Source organism: Trachypithecus francoisi, unplaced genomic scaffold (genome assembly GCF_009764315.1).
Source record: "Trachypithecus francoisi isolate TF-2019V2 unplaced genomic scaffold, Tfra_2.0 Lachesis_group1, whole genome shotgun sequence".
NCBI lineage: Eukaryota > Metazoa > Chordata > Mammalia > Primates > Cercopithecidae > Trachypithecus > Trachypithecus francoisi.
Genome location: NW_022681454.1, coordinates 3,538,083 through 3,558,961, shown reverse-complemented (window position 1 = coordinate 3,558,961; position 20,879 = coordinate 3,538,083). Strand labels below are relative to the sequence as shown.

The 20,879-nt window shown below is 57.0% G+C and overlaps 1 protein-coding gene across 1 annotated transcript; it reads right to left on the bottom strand.

The window, feature by feature from the left end:
* Positions 1-11,226: 11,226 nt before the first annotated feature.
* HGFAC (HGF activator) lies at positions 11,227-19,381 on the bottom strand. The gene is made up of 14 exons (XM_033213581.1): positions 19,240-19,381; positions 18,313-18,484; positions 18,079-18,175; positions 17,804-17,883; positions 17,111-17,233; positions 16,857-16,988; positions 16,579-16,689; positions 16,317-16,491; positions 15,962-16,047; positions 14,976-15,228; positions 13,667-13,806; positions 12,665-12,805; positions 12,425-12,573; positions 11,227-11,480 (listed from the first exon to the last, which is right to left on the bottom strand). Exons 1-14 carry the CDS (start codon positions 19,348-19,350, stop codon positions 11,298-11,300), a joined length of 1,953 nt encoding a protein of 650 aa, XP_033069472.1. The 5' UTR covers positions 19,351-19,381; the 3' UTR covers positions 11,227-11,297.
* Positions 19,382-20,879: the final 1,498 nt, after the last annotated feature.

The following is a 20,879-nucleotide window of genomic DNA, read 5'->3' as shown; positions in this document are numbered from 1 at the left end:
CACAATCCCCATGTGTTGTGGGAGGGACCTGGTGGGAGGTAATTGAATCATGGGGGTGGGGTTTTCCTGTGCTCTTCTCAAAATAGTCAGTAAGTCTCACAAGATCTGATGTTTTTATGAAGGGCACTTCCCTATGCACTCTCTTTGCCTGCCGCCATGTAAGACGTGCCTTTGCTCCTCCTTTACCTTCTGCCATTTCCCTTTGCCTTCAGCAAGCACCTCAGCAGTTCATGTTTTATTTTCGTGGTGGAGTGACCCAAACCTTCATTCCTGAAGGGTCTAGTGCTTTGTAGTCCTGCCTGGATTGGGCTGTTGCAGTTTGCCATTGACCTTAATCACAGGGCATGATAATATTGACAGACGCCCTAATGGATCTTTTGTATTCTATGCATACTCTTCCTTACCTCTGTTGTGGAGTAGGGGACTGATTCCATCTCGATAGTCTGGGTCAATCACCCCAGCCAACACCGTAACTCCTTAGCCCGTTGACTTAAAAGTAGGAGGACCCCAAAGTGTCCAGGTGGCAATCTTAACTTCTAGCTTAGTGGAACTGTTGTGTCTCCTGGTGGCAGCGTTCCTCCCTCTGGAACTAAGACCTCTAGGCCAGCAGAACGTAATGTCGTGGGAACAGGAAGCAAAAATGTTGCTACTTAATCACTAGGGGTGATGGTGAGTGGTGCCACTTCCACTTCCACCCCCTTGATTCCTGGACCCGTGAATCCTGGCTATGGGAGAAAGAGGACCATATATTGGACGCTGATGCAGAGCATACACGGCCTTCTGGAGAACTTTGCCCCAGCCCTGCAAAGTATTGTCACCTGGTTGGCATTGTAATTGTGACTTCAAAAGGCCATTCCACCGTTCTGTCAATCCAGCTGCTTCAGGACGATGGGGAACATGGTAAGACCAGTGAATTCCATGAGCATGAGCCCACTGCCATACTTCTTCGGCTGTAAAGTGAGTGCCTTTGTCAGAGGCAATGCTGTGTGGAATACCATGACGGTGGATAGGGCCTTCCGTGAGTCCACAGATGGTAGTCTTGGCAGAAGCATTGCATGCAGGACAGGCAAACCCATATCAGGAATAAGTGTCTATTCCAGTGAGGACAAACCTCTGCCCCTTCCATGATGGAAGAGGTCCAATATCATCAACCTGCCACCAGGTTGATCACCTCAAAGAATGGTGCCATATTGAGGGCTCACTGTTAGTCTCTGCTGCTGGCAAATTGGGCACTCAGCAGTGGCTATAGACAGGTCAGCCTTGGTGACTGGAAGTCTATGTTGCTGAATCTCCATACGTAACCTCCATCCCGGCCACCATGGCCACATTGTTCATAGGCCCATTGGGTGATGACAGGGGTGACTGGGGAAAGAGGCTGAGTGGTGTCCACAGAACAGGTCATCCTGTCCACCTGATTATTAAAAGCCTCTGCTGATGTCACCCATTGGTAAGCACTCACATGGGATACAAATATCTTCACAATTTTTGACCACTAGGAGAGGTCCATCCACATACCTCTTCCCCAATTTCTTTGTCACCAATTTTCCAATCCTGCTTCTTCCAAGTCCCTGACCATCCAGCCAAACCACTGTCTACAGCCCATGAATCAGTACATAATCACACACCTGGCCATTTCTCCTTCCATGCCAAGTGCACAGCCAGGTGCACGGCTCGGAGTTCTGCCCACTGGGAAGATTTCCCTTCACCGCTGTCCTTCAGGGACATCCTAGAAAGGGGCTGTAGCGCGGCAGCTGTCCACTTTTGGGTGGTGCCTGCATATTGTGCAGAACCATGTGTGACCCAGGTCCTGGTCTTCTCTTCCTGTCAAATGGTTGTTGCAGGCCCAAAAAGTGAGGGTCATGATCAACTCAGTATACCACTGGAGGCTAGATGAGTAAACAGCAAACTGGTCTCATAAAAGCAGGTTGTTGGCAAACTGACAAACTGCATATGCTGCCCAGAAGGAATGCTGAGGGCAGTCACGACCCAGGCACAAGTGTTTCTTGTGATTAGGCAAATCTGAAGCCTGTTAGCAATCATGTGAACCTGTGATCAATGAAGCAGCTGACCAATCGTTACCTCCTGCTCCCTGCTCTTTCTACTTAATAAATATGAAGGGCTATAGACATTCACCGTGGCTGCCCTTGCTCTCTAGAAGCTGGGTGCCCTCTTCTTCCCTGGCCCCTTCCTTTAAGATCGTTTCTTTTGTTTCTTGTGTTCATTTCTACGTTCATCCTCCTTCATTCAGTCCCATAGTAACTGTGGCAAACCGTGGCAAATGATCATAGGCAACTCCTCATGAGGCCACTGGCGCAGGCTGGGGGAGAGGAGGCAGGTGGCAGGAATGGAGACCATGGGCATTTGAGCTACTTCCTCATGTAAAACTTACTTGTACCCTCAGGACCTGCTGGAGCCCGATCATGTATACACCACTTCCATGTGATGATGGAATGATGCTGTGCGTGACCCACTTTATGGCTAGATGGGTCAGAAAGCACCCAGTTCATGATGGGCAGTTCAGGCTGCATGGTGACTTGATGACCCATAGTCAAACGTTCAGTTTCCACCAAAGCCCAGTAACAGGCCAAGAGCTGTCTCTCAAAAGGAGAATAGATATCTGCAGAAGATGGTAGGACTTTGCCCCCAAATCCTAGAGGCCTCTGCTGTGATTCACCTATGGGAGCCTGCCAGAGGCTCCAAACAGCATCCCTCTCTGCCACTGACACCTCAAGCATCATTGGATCTGCTGGGTCATATGGCCCGAGTGGCAGAGCAGCTTGCACAGCAGCCTGGACCTGTTGCAGAGCCTTCTGTTCTGGACCCCACCCAAAACTGGCAGCCTTTCAGGTCACTCAATAAATGTGCCATAGTAACACACCCAAATGAGGAATGTGTTGCCTCCAAAATCCAAATAGGCCCACTAGGCATTGTGCTTCTTTCTTGGTTGTAAGAGGCTCCAAATGCAGCAACTTATCCTTCACCTTAGGAATATCTCGATAGGCCCCAAACCACTGGACCCCTAGAAATTTCACTGAGGTAGAAGCTCCCTGAATTTTAGTCAGATTTATTTCCCATCCGCTGACACACAAATGTCTCACCAGTAAGTCCAGTGTGTTTGCTACTTCTTGCTCACTTAATCCAGTCACCATAATGTCATCAACGTAATGGACCAGTGTGATATCTTGTGGAAGCGAAAAGCGATCAAGGTCTCTCTGAATAAGATTATGACATAAGGCCAGAGAGTTGATATACCCCTGAGGTAGGACAGTAAAGGTATATTGTTGGCCTTGCCAGTTGAAGGTAAATTGCTCCTGGTGGGCCTTATGGACAGGAATGGAGAAAAAGGCATTTGCCAAGTCATTGGCTGCAAACCAGGTACCAGGAGATGAGTTAATTTGCTCAAGCAATGAAACCACATCTGGTACAGCAGCTGCAGTTGGAGTCACCACTTGCTTAAGCTTACAATAATCCACTGTCATTTTACAAGATCCATCTGTCTTCTGCACAGGCCAAATGGGAGAGTTGAATAGGAATGTGGTGGGAATCACCACCCCTGAGTCTTTCAAGTCCTTGATGGTGGCACTAATCTCCACAGTCCCTCCAAGGATGCAATATTGTTTTTGATTTACTATTTTTCTAGGTAGACGCAGTTCTAATGGCTTCCATTTGGCCTTCTTCACTATAATAGCCCTCACTCTACCAGTCAGAGAGCCAGTGTAGGGGTTCTGCCAGTTGCTAAGTATGTCTGTGCCAATTATGCATTCTGGCACTGGGGAAATGACCACAGGATGAGTCTGGGGACCCACTGGACCCACCATAAGTCACACCTGAGCTAAAACTCCATTAATTACCTGACCTCCTTAAGGACCTACTTAACTGGAAGACCACAATGACATTTTGGGTCCCCTGGAATCAATGTCATCTTAGAGCCAGTGTCCAGTAGTCCACAAAATGTCTGATCATTTCCCTTTCCCCAACACAGTTACCCTGGTATAAGGCTGGAGGTCTCCTTAGGGAAGGATGGGAGAAAGATTAACTGCATAGGCGGGCGTGGTGGCTCACACCTGTAATCCCAGCACTTTGGGAGGCCGAGGCAGGCAGATCACGAGGTCAGGAGATCAAGACCATGCAGACTAACACGGTGAAAACCCGTCTCTACTAAAAATATTAAAAATTAGCCAGGAGTGGTGGCAGGCGCCTGTAGTCCCAGCTACTTGGGAGGTTGAGACAAGAGAATGGCATGAACCTGGGAGGCAGAGCTTGCAGTAAGCCCAGATTGCACCATTGCACTCCAGCCTGGGGGACAGAGCAAGACTCAGTCTCAAAAAAGGAAGAAAGAAAGAAAGAGAGAGAGAAAGACAGAGAGAGAGAGAAAGAAAGAAAGAGAGAGAGAGAGGAAGGAAGGAAGGAAGGAAGGAAGGAAGAAAGAAAGAAAGAAAGAAAGAGAAAGAAAGAGAAAGAAAGAAAGAGAAAGAAAGAAAGAAAGATTAACCGCATAAATTGCCGGTAGTGTAGTGGAGTCCTTCCTCAAGGGGACCCAGCCTCCCCTTCATTCAAGGGGTTCTGGGTTTGTAAACTGTCTCAAGTCTGGAAATTGATTGAGGTGCTGTGATTCTCTGTTTTTATAATTCATATTAGTCTTTTGTCCATTCGACATAGAAGTTTTCTGCTTTTATAAATTAAGTAGGATTGCAGTAGGTTTCCTATCAATTTCACTTTTTAGGAACACTGTGATTAATTAGCCAATGCCAGAGCTCTACACAAGTCAGACTATTCTGATTGCCACTTTGCCTCTACTGTCCATTATGGTAGCTATGCCCACCTTGCCTTTGATGGTTGAGTGCTGCCACTTGGCCCCTGCCACCTCAGAATCCAGTTATTCCCATCATATTTAAATTTTGTAGTTGAGTGACTGCAGTTCACACCCTTAGATCTGACATACAGAGAAGAGCAATTACAGGGCCCTTCAAAGATGCAGGTGCTGCCCTCAAAAATCTATTTCACAAAACATTGGTCAAGGGTATATCTTCTGGACGCTCCCAGCTGGGATGAGTAGGTCTAAAGTGACTAATCCACTCCACCATCCCAGTCTCCCTAAGCCTTTGGATTCCCCTCCTCTACATTAAGCTAAGGGAGATCAGGCATTTCCAGCTCACTCACAGTGGGCCATCTTTTAATCCATATTTCAGCCAACCAAGCAAATAAACTATTAGAACCTTTTTTAACTCCTGAGCTGTGACATTAAATGCACAGTCCCTACTTAGTGGGCCCAAATCAATAAACCCAGCCTGATCCAACTCTATGTTCCTTCCAACATTATCCCACACCCTTAATATCCATTCCCATGCCGGTTCTCCAGATTTCTGTTTATATCAGTTAGAGAACTCAAATGGTTCTTTTCAAGTGTAGCACACCTCCTCGTGGGTCACACTCTCAACCTCACCTCTAGAGTCCCACCAGGACTTTAGTCTAGTTATAGGTCTAGAAGCAAATAGGGATGTTGGGGGTGATTCCTCAGGAGAATCAACATTATCTTGCCTGGCAACTGCCTCAGGAGTGGCCATCACTGTTGCCTCAGGTAGCGCAGGATTTATCTCCTCAGACCCATGTGGAAAGGCTGATGGCAGCATGGGTCAGGGAGGGAATACTGTCACTACTGGGGATGGGGAAGCTCTTTCTTTTAGTAAATAAAGGTTCATCAGTGTTTACAAATTCAGCATCTCCAGCTTCATCAGGATCCTCCCATACGTCCCCATTCCAAGTTGCAGGGTCCCATTCTTCTCCAATCAATGCACTCACTCTAACTTGGTGAGGCTGTGCACACACCTTTCATTGCAGGTCAGTCACTCGCATGGTAAGAGCTTGTGTCTGTTTTTCCATGATTTCAGCTCTTTCTCTACAGGAGAAAAGACTCTCACTGAGGGCAATCTTAGAAGATTTGAGGCTCAGTCTCTGCTTCTGAAGCTGGGAGTTAGAATCCCTGAGTTCATCATTTTCTTTCATCACTTTGTCCACTGAACTTTAGGAGCAACCAACCAGCTTCATCATCTCCCTTGGTTCTCCACATATGGTCAAAGGTATTATGTATAGAGTCACTAAACTCCTTGCCTCTCATGACTGATGAATCAGGAGTGTCAAATGCATTTTTTTTGCATAATTCTCTAAACAGTTCATGCCAAGGACGGTCAGCATTCTCCATACCATTAGAAGTAGAGTCCTTAGCATTCTCTAGAAGGACAGAACTAATTGAATAGATATACATATATAAAGGGGAATTTGTTAAATATTAACTCACACAACGACAAGGTCTCACAATAGGCTGTCTGCAAGCTGAGGAGCAAGGAGAGCCAGTCTGAGTCCCAAAACTGAAGAACTTAGAGTCCAATGTTCAAGGGCAGGAAGCATCCAGCACGGTAGAAAGATGTAGGCTGGGAGGCTAGGCCAGTCTAGTCTTCCCATGTTTTTGTGCCTGCTTCTATTCTAGCCACGCTGGCAGCTGATTAGATGGTATCCACCCAGATTAAGAGTGTGTCTGCCTTCCCCAGCCCACTGGCTCATATGTTAATCTCTTTTGGCAGCACCCCCACAGACACACCCAGGATCAATACTTTGCATCCTTCCATCCAATCGAGTTGACACTCAGTATTAAACATCACCGTGGACCTTCCTAAAAGTGCGTCTTTCTCTCCCAGTCCACTGATTCAACTGTTAATCTCTTCTGGCAACACCCAGAAACACCCAGAGACACTCAGAAACAATAATTTACATCCTTCAACCCAGTCAAGTTGACACTTAATATTAACCATCACAACTAGGAACAACTTTATGTCAATGAATATAAAAAAATTAGACAGATGAATTCTTCTCTTTTTCTATGAGACAGAGTCTTGCTCTGTTGCCCAGGCTGGAGTGCAGTGGCAGGATCTCAGCTCACTGCAACCTTCACCTCCCAGGTTCGAGTGATTCTCCTGCCTCAGCCTCCCAGGTAGCTGGGATTACAGACACCTGCCACCATGCCCAGCTAATTTTTGTATTTTTAGTAGAGATGGGGTTTCACCATGTTGGCCAGGCTGGTCTCGAACTCCTAACCTTGTGATCCACCTGCCTCGGCCTCCCAAAGTGCTGAAATTACAGGCACGAGCCCCCACACCCGGCTGACAGATACATTTATAAAAGTATAACCTCCTGTCACTGGCTCAAAAAGAAATAAAACTAGTCCGATAACTATTAAAGACACGGAATCAGTAGTTAAATATAATCCTGTAAAGAGAACACCAAGACACGTAATTTTGTGGGTGAATTCCATTTAACTTTCAAAGGGTAGATCCTTCCAACTATATACAGAATTTCCCAGTGAATTTTGATAAAAGAAGAACTTATTTTATGAGGCTGGGATAACCTTGATAACAGTCATTCAGAGAATATAGGAAAGGAAAATTACAAGCCAATCTCATAAACATACATGCAAAATCCTAAATAAAACATAAATTTAAAAAGTTTTTAAAAACCAATATAGCACGTATCAGTCAGGGTACCAATAGGTGGGTACACATGGTGGAACAGTTCAAGGAGTGTTTTTATATACAAAGCTGTGGTAAAAATGTGGACAATCACAGTCAGAAACTTGGAAGCCTGGGCTTGGTTAAGGTGGAGGGGCCGCACCAGTTCTAGAATCCTGGCAATGGCGGGAGTGGACCCCGGAGCCTCAGAAGGAGAAGGTCATTTACATCTTCAGAGCAGCACTGACCTTCAGTCCCAGGATGCAGCCAACCTGAGGGTATTTGTTTGCTACGGGGACCATAATAAACTACCACAGACCGGGGGCCTTCGACAAGAGAAGCTTATCACCTTGCAGTTCTGGAAGCCAGAAGTCCAAAACCCAGGTGGCAGTAGGCTTGGCTCCCTTGGAGGCCAGAAGGGAACACCTGCTCCAAGCCTCTGGCCCTGGTTTATGGACGGCCATCTTTTCCCCGGGACTCTCCCATCGCCTTCCCACTGTACACGTCTGTGTCCTGTAAAAAGAAGCCATTCAAAACCAAAGCTGTTGGAACTTTAAATTATTTTGCGTTTTCAAGGAACATGATTATAGGGCCTGAGTTGCATACGACAGGTAGCTGTAACCTTTGTTCCTCTGATTTATAGATTAGCCTTTTCTTTACCGCCATTGTTTTGTAAAATGTTATAAACGACTATAGGACACCAGGGAAGACCCTTCCCTCTTCACGTTGATCTTCACGGTTCACTGTAGATTTGCTCCCCTCTGACTTCTCTGACACAGAGACCTCATGGCCACCACCTGGTCTAAGACAGAGCGTTCAATATACTCTTTCAAAGTGGAAAAGGAAAAGAAGCTGTGATTATTCAAACTGCTGTGACTCATAAACCAGCCTTGCATAGGAAACACTATAACCCTGTTAAATTTGTTTCTTTTCTGCCTATATGAGCAAGACCTTAACTTTTTGGCTTTGGGGCACTGGCCCTAATCCTCTGGAGTCTGTGTGTCCCGAGTGGCTATTTTCAGCTTCGTGCCTGCATATGCTCTTTTAAACTGGATTCTGACCCTTTCGACTATTTTGGGTGGACAGTCCAAATTTCCTCCTCTTATTAGGACACCAGTCATGTTGAGTTAGTGCCCATCCTAATGACCTAATTTGAACTTGACTTCCTTTTTAAACATTCTATCTCCAAATACAGTCCCATGCTGGGCTACTAGGGGTTAGGACTTCAACATCTGAATTAATTAATTTATTAAAACAGGATCCTGCTCTGTACCCAGGCTGGAGCGCAGTGGCGTGATCACAGCTCACAGCAACCTCCACCTCCTGTGCTCAGGTGATCCTTCCCCTTCAGCCTCCTGAGTAGCTGAGACTACAGGTGCGTGCCACCACGCCTGGCTAATTTTTTTGTAGAGACTGGGTTTTGTCATGTTGCCCAGGCTGGTCTTGAATTCCTACCTGGGCCTCCCAAAGTGCTGGGATGACAGGTGTGAGCCACTGTGCCCAGCCATCAAATGAATTTTAGAAGGACATAATTCCACCTGAAACACAGAGGTGACCCCAAAGAAAGGGAGCCAGGAAAATACATGCCTAGTCTCTCTTTCCTGCCCCGGTCTCCTGCTGAAGCTCCCAATAGCCCAACAAGAAACAACAGTATGCACAGCCCACTGCAGACCACACAGGTCAGCCTCCCCAGGCAGAGCACAAGGGGAACAAGCAGGGCACAAGTGGGAGGGGCAAAGGGAAGACCCCAGCTCACACTCCAGCTCAATACCATTCACTCCAGGAATGCAAGACCAACCTGAGTTAGAAAATCTATCATGTGCCGGGCGCAGTGGCTCACGCCTGTAATCATAGCACTTTGGGAGGCCGAGTCGGGTGGATCATTTGAAGTCAGGAGTTCAAGACCAGTCTGGGCAACATGGTGAAACCCCATCTCTACTAAAAATACAAAAATTAGCTGGGCGTGGTGGCAGGTGCCTGTAATCCCAGCTACTCAGAAGGATGAGGCAGAAGAATTGCTTGAGCCTAGGAGGCAGAGGTTGCAGTGAGCCAAGATCACGCCACTATACTCCAGGCTGGGTGGCAGAGTGAGACCCTGTCAAAAAAAAGAAGAGGAAAGAAAGAAAGAAAGAGAGAGAGAGAGAGAGAGAGAAGAAGGAAGGAAGGAAGGAAGGAAGGAAGGAAGGAAGGAAGGAAGGAAGGAAAGAAAGAAAGAAAGAAAGAGAAAGAAAGAAAGAAAAAGAAAGAAAGAAAGAAAGAAAGAAAGAAAGAAAGAGAAAGAAAGAGAAAGAAAGAAAGGAGGGAGGGAGGGCGGGAGGGAAGGAAGGAAGGAAGGAGTGGGGGGGGAAGGAGGGAGAGAGGAAGGAAGGAGTGGGGGAGGGAGGAGAAAGGAAGGAAGGAGTGGGGGGGGAAGGAGGGAGGGAGGGAGAAAGGAAGGAAGGAGTGGGGGAAGGAAGGAGGGAGGGAGGAAGGAAGGAAGGAGTGGGGGAGGGAGGGAGGGAGAAAGGAAGGAAGGAAGGAAGGAACCTATCATGGAAGTCATCATGTTAGTGGAGCCAAAGGGAAAATGTGGACCTTTATCTCAACAGAGGCCGACAAATCATGGGAAAATGCTCACCGCTCACAGATGAAGGATCAGGGACGGCTCACATCGGATGCAGGTGAGGTGGGGCTGAAGCCATGAGGTTCAGAGCCCCAGAACCGGCTGCTGGAGGCCCCCACTCTGAGGAGGAGGAGCGGCTCCACTCTCAGGATCCTGGGGCACGGGCACCAGCCTCAGTCCCCCAGCCGCTGTCCAGGCTGCCACCAACACTGTGGCTGGGGCAGGGGTCTTCAGTGGCGGGTTCGCTCGGTGAGCTCGAAGGCTCTGAGGCCCACGCATGGCAGCAGGGGCCGTAGGGAGAAGGGCCTGGCTGTGTCTCTCTTCCCTCTTTGCTCAGAACCTGGCTTTGCTTGGGGCAATAACTGTGTAGCCCGGATGCCCCGTTTCCTGCCCTCCCAGCCTCCTGTGCAGCCCAGGGCGGTGCCAATCTGCTGGGGAAGGGCTCCTGACAAAAGGAGCAGCTGTAATGCAAACCATGGCCTCCCTGGGACCAGGACTCCAGGAAGGAGGTGGGGTCCAGGAGGGAAGGTCTTGGGGGCTTCGGAGCAGGGAGGAGGCCTGCCCCCGACCCACCACATTCCCACCCTCTCTGCCCTCTGGCCTCACCTCCTCCTGTCTCCTGTCCTCCCTGGCTGGAGGGAGGGCACGGCCTCTGACAGCCCAGCAGTGATTCTCTAACTGGGCCCATCTGGCACGTCAGCCCCTCCCTCCCTCAGCCCGCTCAGAAGCAGCCTGCAGCCTCCTCCCTCCCGGGAAGTGCAGCAGAGGCTCTGCCAGGCGGGCTGCCATCTGGAAGGGAGGTGGCGGCCTGCGGGTGTTCCCGGCCTGGGGACCTGGACTTGGTTTCCGCTTCCTGCCCTGGGACAACCCGGGTGCTGAGCCCCGGCCTGGGGCTGGCCTGGGAGGGGGCTGGACTCTGTCGGGGCCTGGAGAAGCCCAGACCTGATCCTCTGACAACTCTCTGGGCTGTGGGGCCAGATCCCCCTGTGGGGCCACAGGCTCCATCTCCACTGAGGACTGTGTGGGCTCCAGGACGGCAGCCTGAGGCCTGCCGCATAGACCTGGGCCCCAGTCATGGCCTGGAGGGGAAGGTGGGGCCACAGGCAGGGGCCAGGCAGCGTGGGCTGGGTTGTTGGAAATATCTTTATTGTCAGCAAGGCAGGGAACGGTGGGAACCAGGGTGTCCCGCTGGAGGGTCAGGAGGGAGCCACAAGCCGCCTGGGAGGCCGTATCCGGTCGTTGATCCAGTCCACATAGTTGGCCACGCGGGTGTAGACCCCCGGCTTGTGGAGCCGCCCGCAGCCGTCGCCCCAGCTGATGATGCCGTACAGGTAGGCCACGCCGTTCTTCTCGCAGGCCAGGGGCCCCCCGGAGTCCCCCTAGGCAGAGACGCCGGTCAGAGCCACCCTCCCAGGGGCCTGGTTCAAGGACCCCCCCCATGCTCCTCCGAGTGGCAGATCGGGGACAGAGGACAAAGGCGTTTCTGAGCAAGGGAGCTGACCCACTCTCCTGAACCTCGTGAAAAGGCGTCTCATTCCCCGGGGGCAGCACTGGCTGGGCCACGGCCTCCAACCACGTTATTCCCCTTCCTGAAGCCACGGTCCCCCTCTCCCCACCAGCATGTACCCTGTGTGGACCACACAGCCACCCTGTGTCCCAGCACCTCCTGAAATGACTTCTTCACTCCCTGGCAAACTCCTACGCATCCCTCAGGACCAGTGCAAATACCCCCTCCTCCAGGAAGCCATCCTGACTTCCCCTAGCCAGGTCCAGTGACAAGCCCCACCCACTCTACCACTTCTGGGCTTTATGGCCTTGGAAGAGTGAATTGACTGCCTGGGGCTCAGTCTTCCCAGCTATAAAATGGGGCATGAAAGAGCTGTTGCATGCCAGGGTTGCCGTACTGCCTGAGCGCACAGCCCTGCAGAGCCTAGGACGTGGTTGGGCTGTTGGGGTTATTGAAGGTTAAAGAGCTGGCTTGAGAGAATTCGGGGCAAAGGGGCCTTTGGTGCCTGGTGTCACACGGACAGCACTGCCTTGGGCTGCACGGCCGGGATCTGTCCGGGCTCTGTGGGACCCCAGGCCCCTCTCAGAGCCGGGGTCTCCCCTTCTGTGTGAGGAGGACGCCCTTCCGACAGGGGTCTGGGTGACCCTGGGGTGCTGGCCACCGACCGTGAGTGTGCTCCCTGCCCAGAGGTCCCTGGCTGGCCCTGCCAGATTGGGGTGCCGCCGGGCTCTGGGCTCCCCAGGGGCAAGCATCTCGGAGACTCAGGACCAACTGAGCCCCAGCAGTCGGGTCCTGGTGGGGTGGGCAGCAGCTCACCTGGCAGGCGTCGGACTTGCAGTCGAAGTAGCCGGCACAGAGCATGTTGGGGCTGATGTCGGCGCCATAGACGTCAGGGTTGCTGCACTTGTGGTCGGCGACCAGGGGGACCAGGGCCTCCCGCAGGGAGCTGGAGTAGCCGCTCACGTCTGTGGGACATAATGCCCTCAGCATGACATGCACACCGTGGCTGGCCACTGTCCACCCTGGCGGGGCGCTGGGTGCCCCCTCCCAACTCACTCTCGTCCAAGTGGCCCCAGCCTGCAATCTGGCACTTGTGTCCAGCAGGGAAGGTGCTGCCAGGCTCGGGCAGGCAGATGGGCTGCACGAACTGTGAGCGTGTGGCACAGCGGTCCCCTTTCTTCTTCAGCCGGATCAGGACTGATCGGGAGAGCGGCCAGGATCAGCCTGTGGTGTGCGGGCTGAACGGGAGACTGTCGGGGCGCGTGATGGAGGGAGGGCAGCTAGTGGGTCCCATGGGGCAGCCTGGGAGATCCAGAAGGGAGAGGTGCCCTGTCCTCCCTGCCCTGCCCCAGCTTCCCCACACCACATGTCTGCCCAGCTCCTGCCCCTGTCCGGGCCTGGCCTGGGGGGCACAGGGCCCACCTTCCCAGAGTGCAGCCACGATGCCCTGGAGCTCACCGAGGTCATGGTCGCTGGGGTTGAATACCGAGTACAGAGTGTACGGGATGTACTTCTCGATGCCGAAGGTCTGCGTCACGTCTGTCGTGCGGTTGAAGAAGTGCTGGCCCAGCACCACTGAGACGCTTTCCCTGGGGGGACTGTGCAAGGGAGGCTGGCGGGTGCATGGACCAGCCCTCCCCTGGCCACCAGGGTCACCTCTCCCCACCCCCTACCCGGCCCACGGAGGCCAATGGTGTGGGGTCTTGGTCCCGGGAAGAGGTCTGAGCAGGTGCCTGGGTGTGGGCTGTTGATACTGGGGAGACAGGGGTCACCAAGCAGGGGCTATGGCCAGTCACCCCCAGATCCGGGCATGGGAGCTGAAGCGCAGTGCCATCCCTCCTGACAACACTGGTCACAAGCCCTGGGGGGAGTCTCAGGGCAGGCCCAGGCAGGGTCGGCTGCAAGGCTGGACCCGAGTAGGTGGAGACCTGGTCTGCTAGGGCCCTGCCCCAGCTTCCCCACACCACATGTCTGCCCAGCTCCTGCCCCTGTCCGGGCCTGGCCTGGGGGGCACAGGGCCCACCTTCCCAGAGTGCAGCCACGATGCCTGGAGCTCACCGAGGTCATGGTCGCTGGGGTTGAATACCGAGTACAGAGTGTACGGGATGTACTTCTCGATGCCGAAGGTCTGCGTCACGTCTGTCGTGCGGTTGAAGAAGTGCTGGCCCAGCACCACTGAGACGCTTTCCCTGGGGGGACTGTGCAAGGGAGGCTGGCGGGTGCATGGACCAGCCCTCCCCTGGCCACCAGGGTCACCTCTCCCCACCCCCTACCCGGCCCACGGAGGCCAATGGTGTGGGGTCTTGGTCCCGGGAAGAGGTCTGAGAAGGTGCCTGGGTGTGGGCTGTTGATACTGGGGAGACAGGGGTCACCAAGCAGGGGCTATGGCCAGTCACCCCCAGATCCGGGCATGGGAGCTGAAGCGCAGTGCCATCCCTCCTGACAACACTGGTCACAAGCCCTGGGGGGAGTCTCAGGGCAGGCCCAGGCAGGGTCGGCTGCAAGGCTGGACCCGAGTAGGTGGAGACCTGGTCTGCTAGGGCCCTGCCCCAGCTTCCATCCACATTGTGGGGTCTCCAGATGCAGCCCTCACTCCTGCTGGGCACAGAGCCTGGGCCCCTGGGTCAGCCTGGCTCCCATCTGCCGTGTGGAGGTCGCTCCACCCTGCCTCAGCCTCCTGCCCTGGGCTCCGTGTGGGGAACCCCATTTCTCCACACTGAGGAGGGCTCTGGCCCCATCTGCAGGCCCAGGAGCTGCCTGCAGGGCCACGCAGGGCCCCACCCTGGGAGCTGTGGTCCTTGAAAGGTCACTAGACCGTCGGCTGGCCAGACCCCTGCCCCTCATTACCGGGGTGCCCATCGAAGGTGGAAGGGCGTCTGACCCAGGCTGCTCCATCTCAGGGTCTCCCCACTTGAGGCCTCCCAGAGTGTGGGCCTGGGTGGCTGTGCGCCCCCACTGAGGGGAGCTGGCTGAGTGGGCTGCGCCTTGGTTTCCCTGGCTGTGCTTGGGCTCCTAGGGCTCTGAGGCGTTGTCACTGCTCTCCCTGGCTCCCCTCTGAGAGCCAGGACTCTGGGAGGGGCGGCGCCTGCAGGGAGGACAGGACCTTGCCCACCGCACCCTCCTCTGTGGAAACGCCCCGACCCCTGGGCTCCCTGAATAGCGACAAGGTTTCTGGAGTCTCCGTGCATGCCCAGCTCAGGGCTGAGCCCCCAGTCCCAGAGGGGTCAGAGGGGGTGACCGGGGACCCCCTCAAGGAGTCAGCGGAGGTGCTGGGAGGGGGTCCGAAAGCAGTGGGGACAGGCGCGTGGTGATGCTGGATGGCGTGCGGGGCCTCAGGGTAGGTGACGGGGGCCCAGAGGAGGTGCACCTGTGGGAGAAGCAGTGGGCGGCCGACACCACCCAGCAGGTGTGGACCAGGCTCCCAGCGCAGAAGCTGTCCCCGATGTAGATGGCGGCCAGCCAGGGGTGTGAGCCGGGCAGCGAGGAGGAGCCACCAATGATGCGTGGCCGCAGGAACGTTCTCTTCTTATGCCTCCTGCCGCAGGACTGGCGTCCCAGGGAGGCTGGCTCAGGCAGGGTTGCCAGGATACCCGGTGCCAGTTGGACTCTGGTGAGGGATTCTGGGAGCAAAGGGCACCAGGTCACACCCCTGGGGTTTGCAGGGCCAGCCCCCTTCCACACACCGGCCCTACCTGGCAGGAGGCGCTGCAGAGGGCCATGGCTGGACCCCCTGTCCATGTTGCTCAGGCCCTGGCGCCCGCCCACCTCTGCCCTCAGTTTCCAAATCTGTAGAATGGGGTTCGATGCCCAATCCCGAGGCTCTGTGAGGGCCAGAGTGGCTGGACACACGGAGGCCTTTTTGATCGCCTCAGCAGCCTGGGACCCCACAGCCAGCCCCAGCACGGTCAGAGACTTCCCATATGAGAGCCCCGGGCTGGCCCCGCCTGGGTCTTAGGGAGCCGGGGGACCTCTCCCCAGGGCAGGAAGGAGATGGCCTCCGGGGGGCTGCCCGCCCAGGGTCTGATGCCAGAGGTGCTTGTGGGGAGCCTGCACACTGTCCTTCCTGCACCTCCCTGAGAGGCCTCTGGGGCCATCCTGGGCATGGTGCAGGCTGGGCAGGTGCCACCCCGAGGCCGTCGCCTGGTGACCAGTCCCCTGCAGCGGGCTCTGCTTCCCCACTGTGACCCCAGTACCGACCCACTGCGTGACCTCAGACCAGCCTTCCTGTGTGCTTCAGTTTCCCCATCTGTCAGAGGTGCAGTAGCCAGGAGTGGGGAGGGGCTAGGAGGGTCACGGGGAAAACGGCTGTGACCTCGGTGGGGCCCGAGGCAGCATCCCCCGCCAGCCGCGCACCACAGGCCTCCAGGCGGCAGTACTCCCAGGAGAGCGCGCTGTCCTTCACCACGTAGCACCAGGGCCTCTCATCATTGTCCGGATTCCTGTGGTGCACAAGCGGGGGCTGGCAGGGAGTCACACTGCCGCCAAGAGGGCATGGGGAGGGGGCATCAGAGCCCCCAGCAGGGCGGCTTCCCACACCTGGAGCAGTGGGAAGAGCACAGCCCTCCCTCGGGCAGCCTCCCAAGCAGAGGTACCGGGGCCTGTCTGGATGGAGCTGGCCCCGCCTGGGTCCTAGGGAGCCAGGGAGCCTCTCCCCAGGACAAACCCTGCCTGCCCTGTGTGTGGCGGCCTGGCGTGGTGTGGTGCTGACCGGCAGTAGGCGTGGGGGCCCAGGCCCAGCAGGGCTGCGGCATCCACCGAGTCCACGTGCAGCTCCTGGTAGAGCAGATCGGAGTTCCAGGCCAGGCAGCTGAGGCCCGAGGCTGAGGTGCTGGCCGCGCCGCGGTACCCAGTGCCATTCCCCAAGAAGCAGCGCTCATCAGGCACTGCGGGCAGAGGGGCAGTGAGGCCAGTCCACTGGGGGGGTCCACCCAGCACTGCCCCAAGGCACCCAGGGGGGCTGATGCACTCACCAATGTTGCAGAGCCGCCCGGCGAAGCCTGGTGGGCAGGCACACAGGGTGGTCCCAGTGGCCACAATCAGGTGGCAGGTGCCCCCGTTCAGGCAAGGGCTGCTCAGGCAAGCTGGGGGCAGGGTCAAGGAGCTGGGCCAGGGGCCACGCAGTGGAGTCGGGGATGGGGTCCACCCCTTGTCCCTCATTTCTGGGTGACCTCAGGCCATTCCTCCCACTCGGGTGGGGACAGGGACACCCATCAGGGGTCAGTGGCATGGCTCACACCCCATGGCGCACCTGTATGTCGGGTGCCTTCGCACCGGGCCCGGCCCCCCAAGCACTCGCACTGTTCCACGTGGCCCTGGCGCACACGGGCCCAGCGGTCGCCCCCCTCCAGGTACTCGTAGCGCGTCTCGTCGAAGCATTTCTCTGAGGGGTGCACAGTCAGCCCTCACACCCTGGCCACCCGCTGTCCCCATGCAGGGCCCCTGCCCTGCACTCAGGCAGCCACTGGCCCCTGGACCCCTGTGGACCTCTGAGGCCCAGCTCACCCATGCCGCAGTCTTTGCCGGTGAAGGCCCGGGGGCAGCTGCAGTGGTAGGACTGGGAGTCCTGGGTATTGGAGCAGGAGCCCCCATTGAGGCAGGGGCCGGAAGCACAGGGATCCACAGCAGCTGAGGACATGCGGGAGGGGCCGTGATGGGCGGGCTGGGAGCCTCAGGGTCCCTCTGTGACATCCCCTGCTTGCCAAGGCCTCCATCAGGCCCCGCGAGGTCCCTGGGAGGGGCACAGACCTCAGCTTCCTCCCAGCGTCCCCCACTCAGCACCCGGGTAACTGACCCAGCTGTGCATGTGGCGTCTTGGAAGCCCAACACCCACACTGTCAGGCAGCAGCCCCCTCCCACGTGTCCCGGGACCCATGTGAGCAGGGTGGCTGGCGCTGCACCACACAGACCCTGCCCACCTGTCCTCTGCCCAGGGCATACCTGTGTGGCTGCAGGGCCTGGCCTCACCACCAGGCGGTGCCTTGGCTCCAGTGATGGCCGCGCAGCCACCGCGAGACGCAGGTCCCGCCTGGGAGAGGCTCTGGCCCTAAGTGGCACCCACCGGGGTTAACCCCGGAGCTCCTGTCCTCCTCCCGTCCAGCCAGGGCCCCTGCCCGGATCTGCCCCGTCCTCCCTTCGGCCTCCCTGGCCGGGCCCAGCCCCCCCTGCCCACCCCAGGCTCCCCGACCCAGCACCCACCTGGGCCCCCTAGAGGCGGGGTGGCCTCCACACAGTAGCCCCAGGCCCTGTCCCGGTCGTAGTTGTGAGTTGTGGCACACCTGGGGGCGACACCTGCGTGCGTGGGGGTCCCAGGCAGAGGGCCCCCACCCCACCCCACCACCCTGGAGGGTCTGGGTTCACTGGGTCTGCCTGCTGCGTGGTGAGGGCCTACTGTGTGCCCGGCTCCCAGAAAAGTAGGCAGCGTGGGGCCAGCCGGTGACCCCAGCTCGGGTGCTCCGGCCACCTGGACCCACCACTTCCTGTGGGCACTGCCCTCCGAAGTGCAGGTGTGCAGCATGCGGCCCCCATAGCGGAAGGGGAACCTGCAGGGCCTCCCGTCCTCGGTGAGTGCTGTGGGGAGCAGGTGGCAGGGTCAGGGCTCCCTCGAGGGGCACCCGAGCCCCTCAGGACCTCCAGCCGAAGTCACGCTCCTCCCACCCAGCCCTAAGGTGAAGCACGACATCTCCTCCCAGGCCCACCTGACCCACCTTGGGCCTGGGGGCTGCTGCTCGAGGGAACTGCCCTGAGCGGGGGCGGGAGCCCCCCACGCTGGGGTCCCTCTGCCTCTGGAGCACTTGTTGTTGGGGTCTCAGAGGTCACCAGGATAGTGGGGATCGCAGGGGTCGCTGTGGCATTAGGTTCTGGGGACTCCGTACGGTTCTAGGAGGAGGAGAAAGGGTGTCAGTGTGGGACGGACCCTCACGCTCAGGTCCTGCCGGGCAGGAGGTCACAGCCCTGAGCCTGTTTCCATACTGGGGCTCCCAGATCTCGGAGCAGGTTCCAGGAAGACACACAACATTCCTGAGGCCTCAGTCAGGCCCTGACACCTTCCCCACCCTGGGCCCCTACTGAGCACCTGCTCAGGGTCACTGCCCAGGCCCAGGCACTGCTACCCACCAGGCTTAAACCCTGACGTCAGTTCTCGGTGATGGGAGCAGCTAGGAGGCCCTCGGAGGTTCCCTCAACCTCATGCATCCAGACCCGACAGAGACCCAGAGAGAGGGGGCAGTCCCCAGACCCATAGGGGCCCAGGCCAGGCCGCACAGGGATGACAGTCCCCAGGCAGGGCTCCGTGAGCCCAGACCCCAGCTTCCAGGCCAGCCTCGCACCCACCTGCCCCATGAGGGCCAGCTTTCAACCTGAGCGCCCTGCTCGGCCCCCCGCCCCTCAAACCCCGATGCTCGGCCCCCCGCCCCTCAAACCCCGATGCTCGGCCCCCCGCCCCTCAACCCCGATGCTCGGCCCCCCGCCCCTCAAACCCCGATGCTCGGCTCCCCGCCCCTCAAACCCCGATGCTCGGCTCCCCGCCCCTCAAACCCCGATGCTCAGCGGTGACCCTCCCTCTGGCCTCCTCCCAAGGACCCTGAGTAGCCACAGGGAACCTCTGGTCGCACTGCGACAAGGTCAGTGCTCACCCCGCCAGGCTGGGGCTGGGACCCCCGCGGCAGCAGCAGGAGGAGGAAGAGGAGGAAGGGGCCCAGCCCCAGTGAGGGACAGGGGCTGGAGACCCAGGCCCAGCGCCCCATGGCTCCTGAGCTGGCCTGAAGGCAGCGGGAGGCGGGAGCAGAGTGGCCAGGGCAGGTGGGGTCAAGGCTTCGTGGAAATGATTAACCCTGGCTGCCTCCCACATTGGGCGAGCCCAGCCGGAGAGGAATTCCCTGAGTCCCCTGGCCCCACACCTGCTGCCCACCTCTCTTTCACCCTACCTGGAAGCCCAGCTGTCCCACTCTGGTCTTGGCCTGCACTGGTCCTAGTCCTGGACCTGACATGGTCCTTGGGCCTCAGCTTAGAAGCCTCCTCCAGGAAGTCTTCCAGGATAGTGCAGATAGGTTGGGGCCTAGATGGTCTGGCACAGCTCCCGGTCCCTGCAGGCCACTGAGCTGGCCACCATCTGCCTGTGAATTGTCCATGATGAGAGCCGCTACGGGTGCTGAGCCTTGCAGGTGTCCAGCCCTGTGCACAGCACAGCACAGACAGTGGCGGTGGGGCTGGCATTGTCCCTGTCCCATAGACGGCAGCACTGGGAGTTCCTGGAGGGTTCGGTGCTGCCTCCTCTCGCTGACCCCAGGGCTGGCCAAAAGGCCAGGCACAGGGAGGAGAGCCGCCATGCAATGGCTGAGTGCAGCAAATGATGACCCAAGACCCTGCCCCACCTGCCTATCCTGACTCTGGGGGTGGCCAGGGCCCCCCAGCAGCCCCTGGTGATGTTCAGAGTGTCCCTTCCTCCCCATCTCCCAGACAGACCCAGGAGTCCCCTCCGAGAAGCCTTTCCAAACCTGCAGGCTCCTCGGACCCTGCAGCCTGAGCCCAGACCCGGGCCACAGCTCAACCCTGGGCCAGGCACCCCGGGGCCCGGGATGGGGATGCCGCCGCCACCCGGATGGAGATGGAGCTGGAGTCACAGAATTCGTGACTTGGGGCTGTGGGCAGAGCTGCCTGAGGAACCTCTTCTGCAATATTGGAGCAGCCGCCAAGGCCCCCCCCGCAGGTTCCCCGAGTCAACAGCTGCATCCCAGAGCTGCTGAGGTGGGAGGAGGGGTGAGTGAACCACTGTGGCCTGGAGACCAGCGAGGGCTGAAGCTGCGTCCCTGTATACCCCAAACCCCCTCTCTCTGCCCTCCATTTGCCCATCTGTGCAGAGGGGGAGAAAATGGACACCCACTGACCACCCAGCTTGACACCGTGGGCCACAGGGGGCACAGTGGACATGGAGGCGTGGTGGGCCCCGGGGGCACGGTGAAGGTGGGGACGTGGTGGGCCCTGGGAGCAGGATGGATGCGGGCTCGTGGTGGGTCCTGGGGGCACAATGGATATGGAGGCATGGTGGGTCCTGGGGGCACGGTGGGCACCATGGTGGGTCCTGGGGCCATGGCGGGCACCGTGGTGGGTGGTGCACACAGCTGGTACTGGGCTTCATCTTCCACCCCTCCCCCAGCCCCCTTCCTAGAGCACCACTAAGTGGGGTGCATCCACTCCCTGGAAGCTTCTAGAACAGCCCCAGGGGACTGGCTGTGCTCTCAGGCCTCTAGGATGCTCTGAGGAGCTCACCGACAAC

What these genes read in the sequence shown, in the direction of transcription:
- HGFAC (XM_033213581.1), bottom strand. Translation starts at nt 19,350, where the DNA reads ATGGGGCGCTGGGCCTGGGTCTCCAGCCCCTGTCCCTCACTGGGGCTG. An exon ending in CAGCAGCCCCCAGGCCCAAG is followed by an intron (nt 18,176 to 18,312) that starts GTGGGTCAGGTG and finishes TGCTCCCCACAG; the next exon opens with CACTCACCGAGGACGGGAGG. An exon ending in CGGGCGGCTCTGCAACATTG is followed by an intron (nt 16,492 to 16,578) that starts GTGAGTGCATCA and finishes CTCTGCCCGCAG; the next exon opens with TGCCTGATGAGCGCTGCTTC.